Here is an 11,310-nt window from a genome sequence, read left to right as displayed (position 1 = left end):
GTATTTTCCGTCAAGGAAAAACCTCAAACGGCCCAGAATGACATTAACAAATTATGTCATACACTCACCCGATACCTCAGATTTCGCAATGATCGTAGTCGGTCAAGAAACGAGCGAAGAAGCGTATCACATAAGCGATCTGTCTCTCGACCACGAGTCTGTGTTAAGTTTACAGACGGCGAACGGAAAACCAATCGCTACATTTGGTAAAAGGTACGTTTACCTTAACGTGGGTCTACGCAAACCCATACACTGGATTTTCGTTGTTGCAGATGTTTCTATGCCAATCATTGGTATAGACCTGCTACAACACCACAATCTACTCATCGACACACGCTTACGAAGGTTAATAGACGGAAACACTAAGCTATCTGTTTGCGTAACTCCTTGTTCTGGTTGCAGATTATCCCCAGTCACAATTAAGCACTCCATATACCCATTATATCAACCATTACTCCATAAATACTCAGGGATATATCAACCACAACCGAAATTGCCTTGTGTAACCAGCAATGTTACACATCACATCTCGACTACAGGACCACCTGCATTCTCAAAAGCACGACGACTGGCTCCCGAAAAGCCTAGGTTGGCTGAAAACGAATTCGACCACACGATAGACTTGGGAATAATTCGACCGTCAAATAGCCCTTGGTCATCCCCATTGCACATGGTCCCTAAAAAGGACAGCAATGATTGGCGTCCAACTGGTGATTATTGGCGTCTGAACTCTGAAACCATTCACGACCGTTACCCGTTGCCCCACATTCACGATTTGACAGCTACCTTGAAAGGTACAACTGTCTTTTCGAAAATCGACTTAGTTAAGGCTTATAACCAAATCCCGATGGCAACTGACGACATCCCGAAAACCGCCATCATCACTCCTTTTGGCCTGTACGAATTCTTACGAATGCCTTTCGGTTTAAGAAATGTGGCTCAAACCTTCCAAAAGTTCATAGACGACGTCTTCCGAGGTCTCAACTTCGTACATGCGTATGTTGATGACTGTCTAATAGCAAGTCCGGACAGAGAATCACATCTCAAGCATCTGGACATTGTTTTCGAACGACTTCAAAGGCATGGCATTAATGTAAACGTTCAGAAATGCCAGATCCGAACAGCCTCTTTAGACTTCTTAGGACACACCATTGATACTCAAGGCATCCGACCCCTTAGAAGCAAGGTGGCGACCATTCTGTATTACCCAGAACCGACCACGATTAAGCAGTTGCGCACTTTCAACGGCCTCGTAAGTTTCTACAGATGGTTCGTACCAAATTGCTCATTTCTTATGAAACCGTTAACCGACCAACTTCGTGGGAATGCGTGGGACACAGCTCCTACGTTCGCTAGCCAGATCAGAGTAAACGCTTCTCGATATATTGATAACGTATCAAATATATCCTTCCTACCTCTTCTCGTCTGACTTCTGATTTCGATTGGTTGTTGAACGCTTCGAACACAGAAGGTGTTACTGGTAGCTAGTTGTAAAATTAGAATACTAGTCGTATCTTCACAGAGGTTAAGAAGGCAAATACATTCAATCAAAAGTTCAAAATATCCCAAACGTTATGGCCAGTACTATACATGCAAAGGTTTCCATAGCACAAAGTGACATGTCGGACAGCAACATGAATAGTTAGTCCATAAGATTTCGACACTCGAGAATCACTATGTGTATAACCAACGAGATGGGACCAGATATCTTACTGCAAGGATTCAAGTAACCTTTCCAAGCAGACAGTCAAGGGTTAACAAATATACACTGAACCACGCCGTAACTCTGAGTTTAGCCAGAGATTATTCGGTTGTCAATAATCTGGCAACATGAGATAGTTTGATCACATAACAAAGGCAAATCTTTGATCAAATTCGAATAATAAAAGTCCAGACAAAAAATATTGAAGAATATAAAGTATGGCTTAAAGAGATCCGAATAAAGATAAGAATACAAAACATGGAAGAAGAACAAATAAATGACAGTACTGTGCAATGAAGTGCTTTGGAGGGATTTCCATGGAGTTCTTTCCGTTGCATTAATTTTAAGAAAGCCAGTTGTTGAGCTCTTACTTGACTCAATAGTCACCGGTCACCACGATGAAGATAAATAACATGTCATAGTCTTTCCACTATTCCATTCCATGTAGGGTGGTGGGCAGTGACTCATGCCGTTTTTGCGTCGTAGACTTCTGTATAATGATGAATCAATTGGTCTTCAAACGAAGAACTTCTGTATGTTATGGTCATTTGTGGGACGTCAAAATTCACCACCTATCTCCCGGGAAACTTTATAACGACTTTTGCAGCTGCAGTAACTGCATCGACACACATGCACCAAGTTTATAAACAGGTGAACGAGTTGTGTAAATTATTTAATGGGATCTGATTTACCTGCATAGATCAAGGTGAAATGCGATTGTTCTATAAATCTAATGGCCTCAAACCGGTCACGTTGATGCCGAGAATGCCGAAGAAAGGACCTACTCAGTTAGTTTTTGTAGTATTATAAGGTTGCTTATGAGAGTCAACAACTATAGGTTTTGTGATTATCTTCAGCGTGTCAGAGCACTGCCTAAGGAGCTCAATAAGAAAAAGACTCCTGTTCCTGATCAGGTTAAACGAGAGGAATCAGAAGCTGGTGAAGATGTCGTGGATATACAATGCACAGCTCTGTTGCTCATAAAGCCTTTTTTAAATGAGGACCCAAAATTAAACTAAGACGGAATTCAGGAATAAAGAAATGCGAAGATATACTTGGAAAATGATCTATACTTGATTTATACGACTTAGGCTGACTAGCTGTCGTAAGAATGTTCAGAACGATGTACGGAGAAATAACCTGGTGAGGATGCGAGACGTATCATTTAAATGAGGATTTTAAGTAAAACTAATAGAGTCAGCATCGATACCGAAGACTGATAAAGTTATATTCATGATTTATATGTTACTATAATGTAGTGGGGTTATATAATGTCAGTTGAAGCTCTTTTTGTCCGAACGCATTAATTTAGCCTTCTAAAACCAGCAAACATTCGGAACAAAATTAGGTAACTGTTTGAATATGATTAACTTTGGAATGAAATCTATCAGAACGTTTCCATGGATACGTTAATTAAGCTACAGAATCCGCTTTCACACCAGATTGAGGAGGATTTACTAAGTAGAATGATCCAGTTGGTTCAACGAGTTCTAGCCGAAAAAAGTTTTTGCCGAATAAGCCTTCGTCTCTAGTAGCAGTGGATCACCGATGCCTTCAGGTTGGAACTTAGATATATGTAACAATAAAAATGGAGGTATTAGTTTATTATAATGATATACTATCTTCAGTGCTTAGGAATATATCAAGTTTTCTCATAAAGAACTCCTGGGAAGTCAGTTGAACTTGCTCAGTCGGCAGCGAATTCTACCCATAAGGAATAAAAGGTATGCCTACAGTCGATTATGCTATGCTGTGAATCTAATTTCTGGGTGTCATCCCCTAATATTTGTGTTGGGAGTGAGCCTAAGTGGATGTTCTAGGAGGTATTCAAGAGTGTTTATAATGCTACAAGTCATTAGAAGGTCACCAGTGAGACACTTCTAATAGGTAAAGATTCAGTGATTTGAGGCGCTATTCATAAGTGTTGAATTCGAATCCTCAAACCGAATTCGTGGCTCGCCGTTGGTTACATTCTAGTGTATTCTTATCCTGTCGGAGTGAGGGGCGAAACGCCGTTTCCATACTCTAAATGAAGTCGAGCAAAACTGTTTAAAACTAAGTGGGAAGTTCTATCGTCGAACTGATGAAAAATATGTTTCAACATTACCAGCCCAAGGTTTGCCCGAAAGGTATTTTTGTCGCAATTGACGTAAGACTTTAGATCATAGGGTACCAACACTCCTAGATCTTTTTCAACTTGGGATATCTTTAGAGGGGAGTTACCTAAGTTTCATGCGTTATCTGAAACGCGTCCCAGATGGACTATTTCACACCTTTAGGTGCCGAAAATAAAGTCCGTTGTTATTCACCTAACTTTAAAGTCGGGTCTTATCCTCATGAAGTGCCATCTTATCATCTCGGCTGCGAAATTTGCTTCAGACGCTCTTTTTATATCAACTCTGTGTTATTGAAGAAGTTCTGTAAGTTGACCCTCAGTTAATCTTAACAGATATCACCGGTTGATTAAATGGTAACAAATAAGCAAAATGGTTTGTGTTAACTCGTCACAAGGTTATTGGTTAGTGAACCGTTTCAGCCTACAGTATTCAGTAATAAGGATAGGAGGTCTATTGACCTATATTAATCCTTGCAGTTTGTTACATTGTGAAGGTCCAATCTCGTTTTGAATATATCAACAGAGGGTGCTGATATTACGTGTTCTGGTAGAGAATTCCAGTAATTCACTACTCGGTGCGAGAAAAGAAACTCCAGACGTAGACGATTTGATACCAGTTTTTGAAATTTCTTCGAATGTCCTCTCAAGTGATCAGTCCTAAACGGAAGGAGAAGGTAAGACGTATTAATACCAAGTTCATCGTTCAGGATACGATAAGCCGATATTAGGTCACCCGTATTCTACGGTAAGATAACGGTAATAAGTTGAGGTGTCTTGGTCTGTCTTCATAAGATAGGCCAGATAGGCCTTTTACCATTTTAGTCCATCGGCGTTAGACCCGTTCCAGCATATCCGCCTCATATTTGAAACAAGGACTCGCTTCTTGAATCCCATATTTCAAATGTGGTAGCACGAAAGTAGGATATAATAATCTAAGCATTTCCTCGTCCAAATACTGAAAATGTCTACGAATAGACCATAATACCCTATAGCCTTTCGCAGCAGCAGCCTTACAGTAGCTGGTTGTTTTGAGATCATTGCTTAGTACCACTTCTAAATCTTCATAGTTTCTTACTTTGGGTAACCCAAATCCACATATTGTGTAGTAATACGAATCATCGTAGTTATTTAGTTACATCACTGCACTTTTGTTAGGACTTACTTCTAGTGAGCACCCATTCATCCATGCCACTAGTGAGTTGAGATCTTCCTGTATACTATTCTGTCTGACATGCTGTATATGGGTCTCCAAACCTTTATGTCATCGGCGAAGAGTAGGACGGATGATTTAGCTACACTTGGTAATTCATTCACATGAAGTAAAAAGAGAAGAGGACCTAGGATTGTGCCTTGGGGAACTCCACTTTTTACAGATTCTCACAATGGCAGGGCTCCCTTTATCCTTACTCTGTGTCTCCTGTCATGGCGAAAGTCACTTATCCAGCCTATAACCGTATAATGAATTCGAGAACTTTCCAGTTTTAATTTAAGATCAGAAAGGGAGACCTTATCAAAGGCTTTACTTAGATCTATGAAAATCACATCTACAAAAATATTTCGACCTTCAGCGATTAAATCTGTTAGGGCTTTCATAATCCTAGGATGATTATAATCAGGACCACTGGAGTTATCAGGTTTGAGATGCTGAAGTAGTCTTAAGACAGTACCTTTCTCGATAACTACAGGGTTCATCAACAAGCCACCACAATCACAATGAATAGTTGGTCGTTCCTCATCACTGATAGAAAATACTTTGCTGAAATATTCTGATAATGCTTCAGCTTTTTCGGTATCACATCTTGCCAATATTGACGGATTTTCTTGTACCAAAAGTGATAGGATTCCATTACTTCTCTGAGCTCGCCTTTTTATTCATGAGAATAATCGTTTCGGACTTTATTTTTAATCCCTAACCAATTAATTTTCACACGACTTTCTAGTCTTACTGATTAATGCGTTACAAGCATTCCTAATCCTACGATAACTGGATCTGTACTGTTCTAAGCCAGTAGAGATGAACATATTCCAATGCTTTTTCATACGTCTAAGAAGTTTCTTGAGTTGTTTGATTATCCATGGTTGACCATTAGTCGGTCTACGTGGTATCGGATGTGGTATGAACGAGGAAGTAACTGAACTAAACTTGCCCTCAAATATAAACCTCTCTTCAACTGATGAGCTAGTATCTACTGACCAATCTGTCTAAGCTGTGCACTCCTGAATGGATGATATGTTAGCTCTCCATATATTTGGGCGAGGTCTAACCTGATCGTATATCATGCACGTGAATGATAAAACAGCATGATCGCTATTCACTAACGGTGGAAGAATATTTAGACTGGCAATATCCTCAGTCTCATGAGTGATTACCAAGTTAAACAGAGAAGAAGCTTGATTTACATCAAAACGTGTGGGTTTGCGTACATGCTATATTAATGCATGCTCCATTACTTATTCCAGGAACCTACTATCAAAGGAGTATATAGATCCTTTCGTGGTCATCTCCGTCCAACTAATGTCAGGTGCATTAAAGTCTCCCAATATCAAGCATCTGTTATTTGCACTCCATAGCTGAATGTGCGCCAAAATAAAGTCATCAGCTAAGCAGATTGGGCTGTTGTAGATGAAACCGAGTACAAAGGTATAACATCTGATAGTGAGCTCTCGGCTAATGAGTTCACAAGTTCCACTATCAAGGGATTCACAAACAGAGGAGCGATATCTATATTGTTGTCTATGTATAAAAGAACGCCACCTGCATCTATGACTATCACTTCTAAAGAGTGGGATCCGTATTTGTTCTGGGGTAATGTCGAAGTCGTTGACTAACCGAGTTTCCGCAACAGCTACAATAAGTGACCTTAATTTGTCCATTAACACTCCTAGTTCGTAGAATTTATGTCTTAGACTACGAGTGTTGGCATACAAAACTCCTCGGGAGAACGACCTATCTACACAAGCCTTGGTAGCATTCGCTTCCAAGACCTGACTATTCGAAAACCCACTAATCGGAGGTTATCCTCACCGTTTTGTCGACGGATTTCTAGTTCAGCTAGTGCCGTCTTCCTTTTTATTCTATCTTCAAGAAACATATCCGGTTTTACTCGAATGTCAGAATTGTAGTGACTACGAGCGCTACTTAACAGAAGATCACGTTGTGTTTCCGATCCTAGGATTACCTTAAGTAGTCTATGTGGTTGGGGTTGAACACTATCGTCAGCCCTTTTACCTATTCTAACCAATTTTTTGACCTGAACACCTTTAAAGTTATCTAGTAAGGTGCCACGGATATATTCTCCGAGCCTCTCCAAATCATACGCGTGTCTAATTTTGAGACTGATATCGTTTGACTCCAGCACATTACTTATAATAATATTCGACGAAACTAAATTCTTCTCAGTCACTCCAGGGTGGAGTTCTGCCTTAATATCAGAGTTTGGTATTGTATTGCGTGACTCAATGCGAGTTCACAAATAACTTGCCAACCACGTGAGTATTACTTTAAGCTTTTTTCATTTCTTTTTCTCCGTGCTTCCGTCCATTTTTTGTCACTCAGGACAGGCACACCGGGAATATTTGGGACGGTGACGGTTTTATCCAGGTCTTCGATTTCCACTAAAGATGCATGGCTACTCATGTCAATATCAAGTGGTGCTTCACTAAGCTTTTTCTAACTATTGTCCAGATTATATTCAGACACTTCGGGTAAGAAATAATAAATTCTTTTTCGAATGTTTGGAATATGTATTGACTTTTGAGACCAAACTGATTGTCCTTCGCAACTCAGTTTGCTGCAGATTCGAAATTCTGGGTAATGTCAAAGAATGCTAAGCGTGCATTGAAGTCAGTAGCAGATTACTTATTCCTAAGTAAAAATGCACATGGAAGCATCTATTCCAAAAATAGACACAAAGGTTATTTTTATCCTTGCAACATAATTCCTAATAAATATATATACAGAGTTCGAATATGTTACAAATTTACCTTTACAGATGTCGTTTTACTTCAACTCTCTATACTCCCCATTTTGGTTCATCGGAACGCTAATGACGCTCATAATGGAGGTAGATTTTTCAAAATATATTTATTCATAGCTTGATAACATTATAGTTCGAATATTTAGACCCCGTTTATAAAGTAATTAATACTGCTGTATTCGTCTTATACTCTGTTTTGGAAGGCCTCAGATTGTATCTTGGATATGCTGGAAACTTGATGGAGTTGGTATTTCCATATCATTATTCTAACGTTTTCTTTAGGTCCCTGAACTAACTGGATCATGGTTACTGACTATTTTGATACAACTTCCAGCTATTTCTTTCATGTTATTCAACTCCGACATGATTTTGTCATCATTTGAGAGAACTATCCATATAATTGAGTTTATAATGGTAGTCTTTGAGTCTTTGGTTGGATTTTTTGTCCTAAAACTTATGGTACAAACGCAAGCCCTAAAGTTCCATTCACATTTACGTTCTCGTCAGATTGAAAATTTTGAGAACAAATCTTTCGAATATCAAATGTAATTGTGGAAAATAAATTTCGTCTTCTTACTTGTTTATTTCAGACTCATTTATCATAAACATAGTCTTGTTAGTTTCAGTTTGGAAAGGACAGGAGGCTTGATGGCCTGTGTTAGTCCTGGCGATGATGGTCTCTCAGCTGATCCAACTTTCTTTTGAAGGAGTCGACGGATGGAGCCTCAACCACGTGCTGAGGTAATGAATTCCACTCGTTGATTATTCGATGGGAAAGTCGGTAGTCAGCTGATAAGTAATTCGTTCGGGGCTTGTGAACTTTTTTGGAGTGTCCTCGTAGATTTTCTGTTTTGGAAGACAAGAAAAATGAGGGCATATCAGGTGCAAATTTGTCATTAAGCAATTTGAAAACTGTAATCAAGTCGCCTCTGATTCTTCTATATGACAGCGGGAATAGGTTTAGCTTGGTCAGTCTAGTACCATACGGGAGCTTCGCTATTCCGGGAATCAGCCTAGTTGCTGTTCTCTGAACCCTTTCCAAGAGTTCACTGTCTTTTTTTAGGCAGGGGCTAGCTGCTTGTATGCAGTACTCAAGTTTAGGGCGTACGAACACTGTATACAAAGTCAGAAACGTTTTAGCGTCAAGATGCCTAAAAGCCCTGCGTATGGACCATGAAGTCCTAAAACCTTTGGCGGCTATTGCACAGCAGTGTGCAGTAGTCTTTAAGTCTTGACTAACGATGACGCCTAAGTCATTGTGTGCCTGAACAATAGGTAACTCAGTGTTATTCATCGTGTATGTATCTGTACCCTGGTGGCCAATATGCATCACAATACACTTGGAAGTGTTTATCGGCAATTGCCAGGTTTGGGACCATTCAGATAATCTCTCCAGGTCATTTTGAAGTTCTAAGCTATCGCCCTTGCTTTGTATCGCTCTCCATATCTTGACATCATCAGCATAGAGTAAGACCGATGACGATAGTAGACGAGGGAGATCATTTACGTACAGGAGGAATAACACTGGCCCCAAAACTGTACCCTGGGGGACTCCACTAAGCACAGTTTCCCAGCTAGACAACTTGGAGTTCACCCTTACTCTTTGTTGACGCCCAACCAGGAAGTCTTTTATCCACATCAATAGATTGCCTCCAATCCCGACATTCCTTAGCTTATATAATAACCGGTTATGCGGAACTTTGTCGAAAGCTTTGCTGAAATCGATGTAAGCTACGTCTATAGGTAATTTTTGGTCCTTAAGAGCGCACCAGCTTTCACGAGCGACTAATAAGTTTGTGAGACAAGAGTAACCTGTTCTAAAACCATGCTGCTTTTCGGAGAGAATCCGGTTTTCATCGAGATACTTTAACAGTTCCTTCCGAATAATCTTTTCTAAGATTTTAACAACCACGCTAGTTAGGCTAATTGGTCGGTAATTCTCAGGCTTATGTTTTGTACCTGTTTTGAAGACTGGACTTACTATGGCGTTCTTCCAGTCTTTTGGTAGACGACCCTGGGTTACGGATAGATTAAAACATACACTTAAAGGGTTCGCAACAAAGTTAGCTAATTCCTTTAGTAACCTAGGATGCAGTTCATCGGGTCCAGTGGATTTACCTATGTCAAGCCTAACTAGCAGACCAAAGACATCGAGTTCTTTAATGGTTACGCTGTCCAGTGCTTGTGTGGGGGGATTTTCATGGACTGGTGAGAAGGGTGTTTCTATGGTGTATACATCGCTAAAGTATTTAGAGAATACTTGAGCTTTGCCAAAGTCGTCCTCCACTAGTGATGTGGCAGTACTGTCTCCCCATAGTGAAGGAACATTTCTTCTTCTTTTTGTCCTTTGGTTTATATACGAATACAAGCGTTTAGGGCATTCTATGGATTCCCTAACGATTTTCTCTTCGTACAGCTTTCTGGCCTTACGGAGGGTTGAGGCACAGGTATTTCGAGCCTTTTGATACTGAGATTTTGCCTCGTCAGTCCCCAGTAACCTAAATCTGTCCCACATTTTCCTTCTTTTACGGAGAAGGATGCGAACCTCCCTACTGAACCACGGTGGGGAGTTTCTCGGTCTCCTAGGTGTAGTCCAAGGGATGTGGGGGGCGGTAACTTCTAAGTATAAATTCCGGAATATGTCCCAAGCCGTTTCGATTGATGACTCTGGGTCTATTTTCCAATCTACTGATGATGCTGATTTCATGATGTCTGGTATGTTTGCTTTCCAGACGTTAGGTCTGGATTGAGCTGAAGCGTACTCGTGATCGACAGTTATATGGAAGTCAAAGCTTAAAACTGCATGATCACTTTTGCCTAGGGGCGGCATGTAATCCAGGTTTGCAACATCATCCTCATAATGAGTCAATATAAGATCTAGTAAGGATGATGCAGAACCCGGGTCGTACCTCGTTGCTTCCTTCACGTGTTGCACTAGGGCACATGTGATTACCGCATCAACTAGTTCCTGTTCGAAGGAATTTGCTGACGATTCAGTCCGCAGATTTCCCCAGTCCACCATGGGTGCATTGAAGTCCCCTAGGATTAGACATCGATCACTTCGTGATAAAGTGTTGAGACTGCTTAGCAGGACCTCGTTTGCCTCACAGCTTGGACTGCGATAGATCAAACTAAGTAGCAACTCTTGTCCCCTGCATTTCAGGCGGCAGCTAACTAATTCATACGTCCCACTCTCATGGGATACACTGTCGATAATGGTGAATGGGATAGCATTCCTAATGAATAGAGCTACTCCCCCTCCTTTACGCGTTTGTGTTCTGTCGGCCCTTACTAATGTAAAACCCTCGAAATCAAGTTCCCTACTATCTATAGACGGCGTCAGCCATGTTTCTGTGACTGCGATTATGTCTGGCCTAGTTGAGTCAATCTGTACACCTAGTTCCGGTAGCTTATTTAGTAAGCTCCGGGCGTTGGTATAACAGATCCGAAGCCTATTTAGGTGGCCTCGTGCTTCACCCAGAGTGGCTTCGGCATCATCCTCTGTCGAAGCCTCA

The 11,310-nt window shown here is 40.7% G+C and overlaps 1 protein-coding gene across 1 annotated transcript; it reads left to right on the top strand.

Annotated features, from left to right (window-relative positions):
- Nucleotides 1–7,632: 7,632 nt before the first annotated feature.
- On the top strand, nucleotides 7,633–8,371 carry Smp_151020 (putative transmembrane protein 17; the record flags this gene model as incomplete). The annotated part of the gene is made up of 4 exons (XM_018797479.1): nucleotides 7,633–7,732; nucleotides 7,779–7,882; nucleotides 7,929–8,042; nucleotides 8,078–8,371. 4 exons carry the CDS (start codon nucleotides 7,633–7,635, stop codon nucleotides 8,342–8,344), a joined length of 585 nt encoding a protein of 194 aa, XP_018652517.1. The 3' UTR covers nucleotides 8,345–8,371.
- Between the last annotated feature and the right edge of the window lie 2,939 nt (nucleotides 8,372–11,310).

The sequence above is a fragment of the Schistosoma mansoni genome, chromosome 4 (assembly GCF_000237925.1).
Source record: "Schistosoma mansoni strain Puerto Rico chromosome 4, complete genome".
In the NCBI taxonomy this organism is placed as follows: Eukaryota; Metazoa; Platyhelminthes; class Trematoda; order Strigeidida; family Schistosomatidae; genus Schistosoma; species Schistosoma mansoni.
Note: the sequence above shows the minus strand (reverse complement) of the source record. Positions and strands in the feature narration are given on the sequence as shown.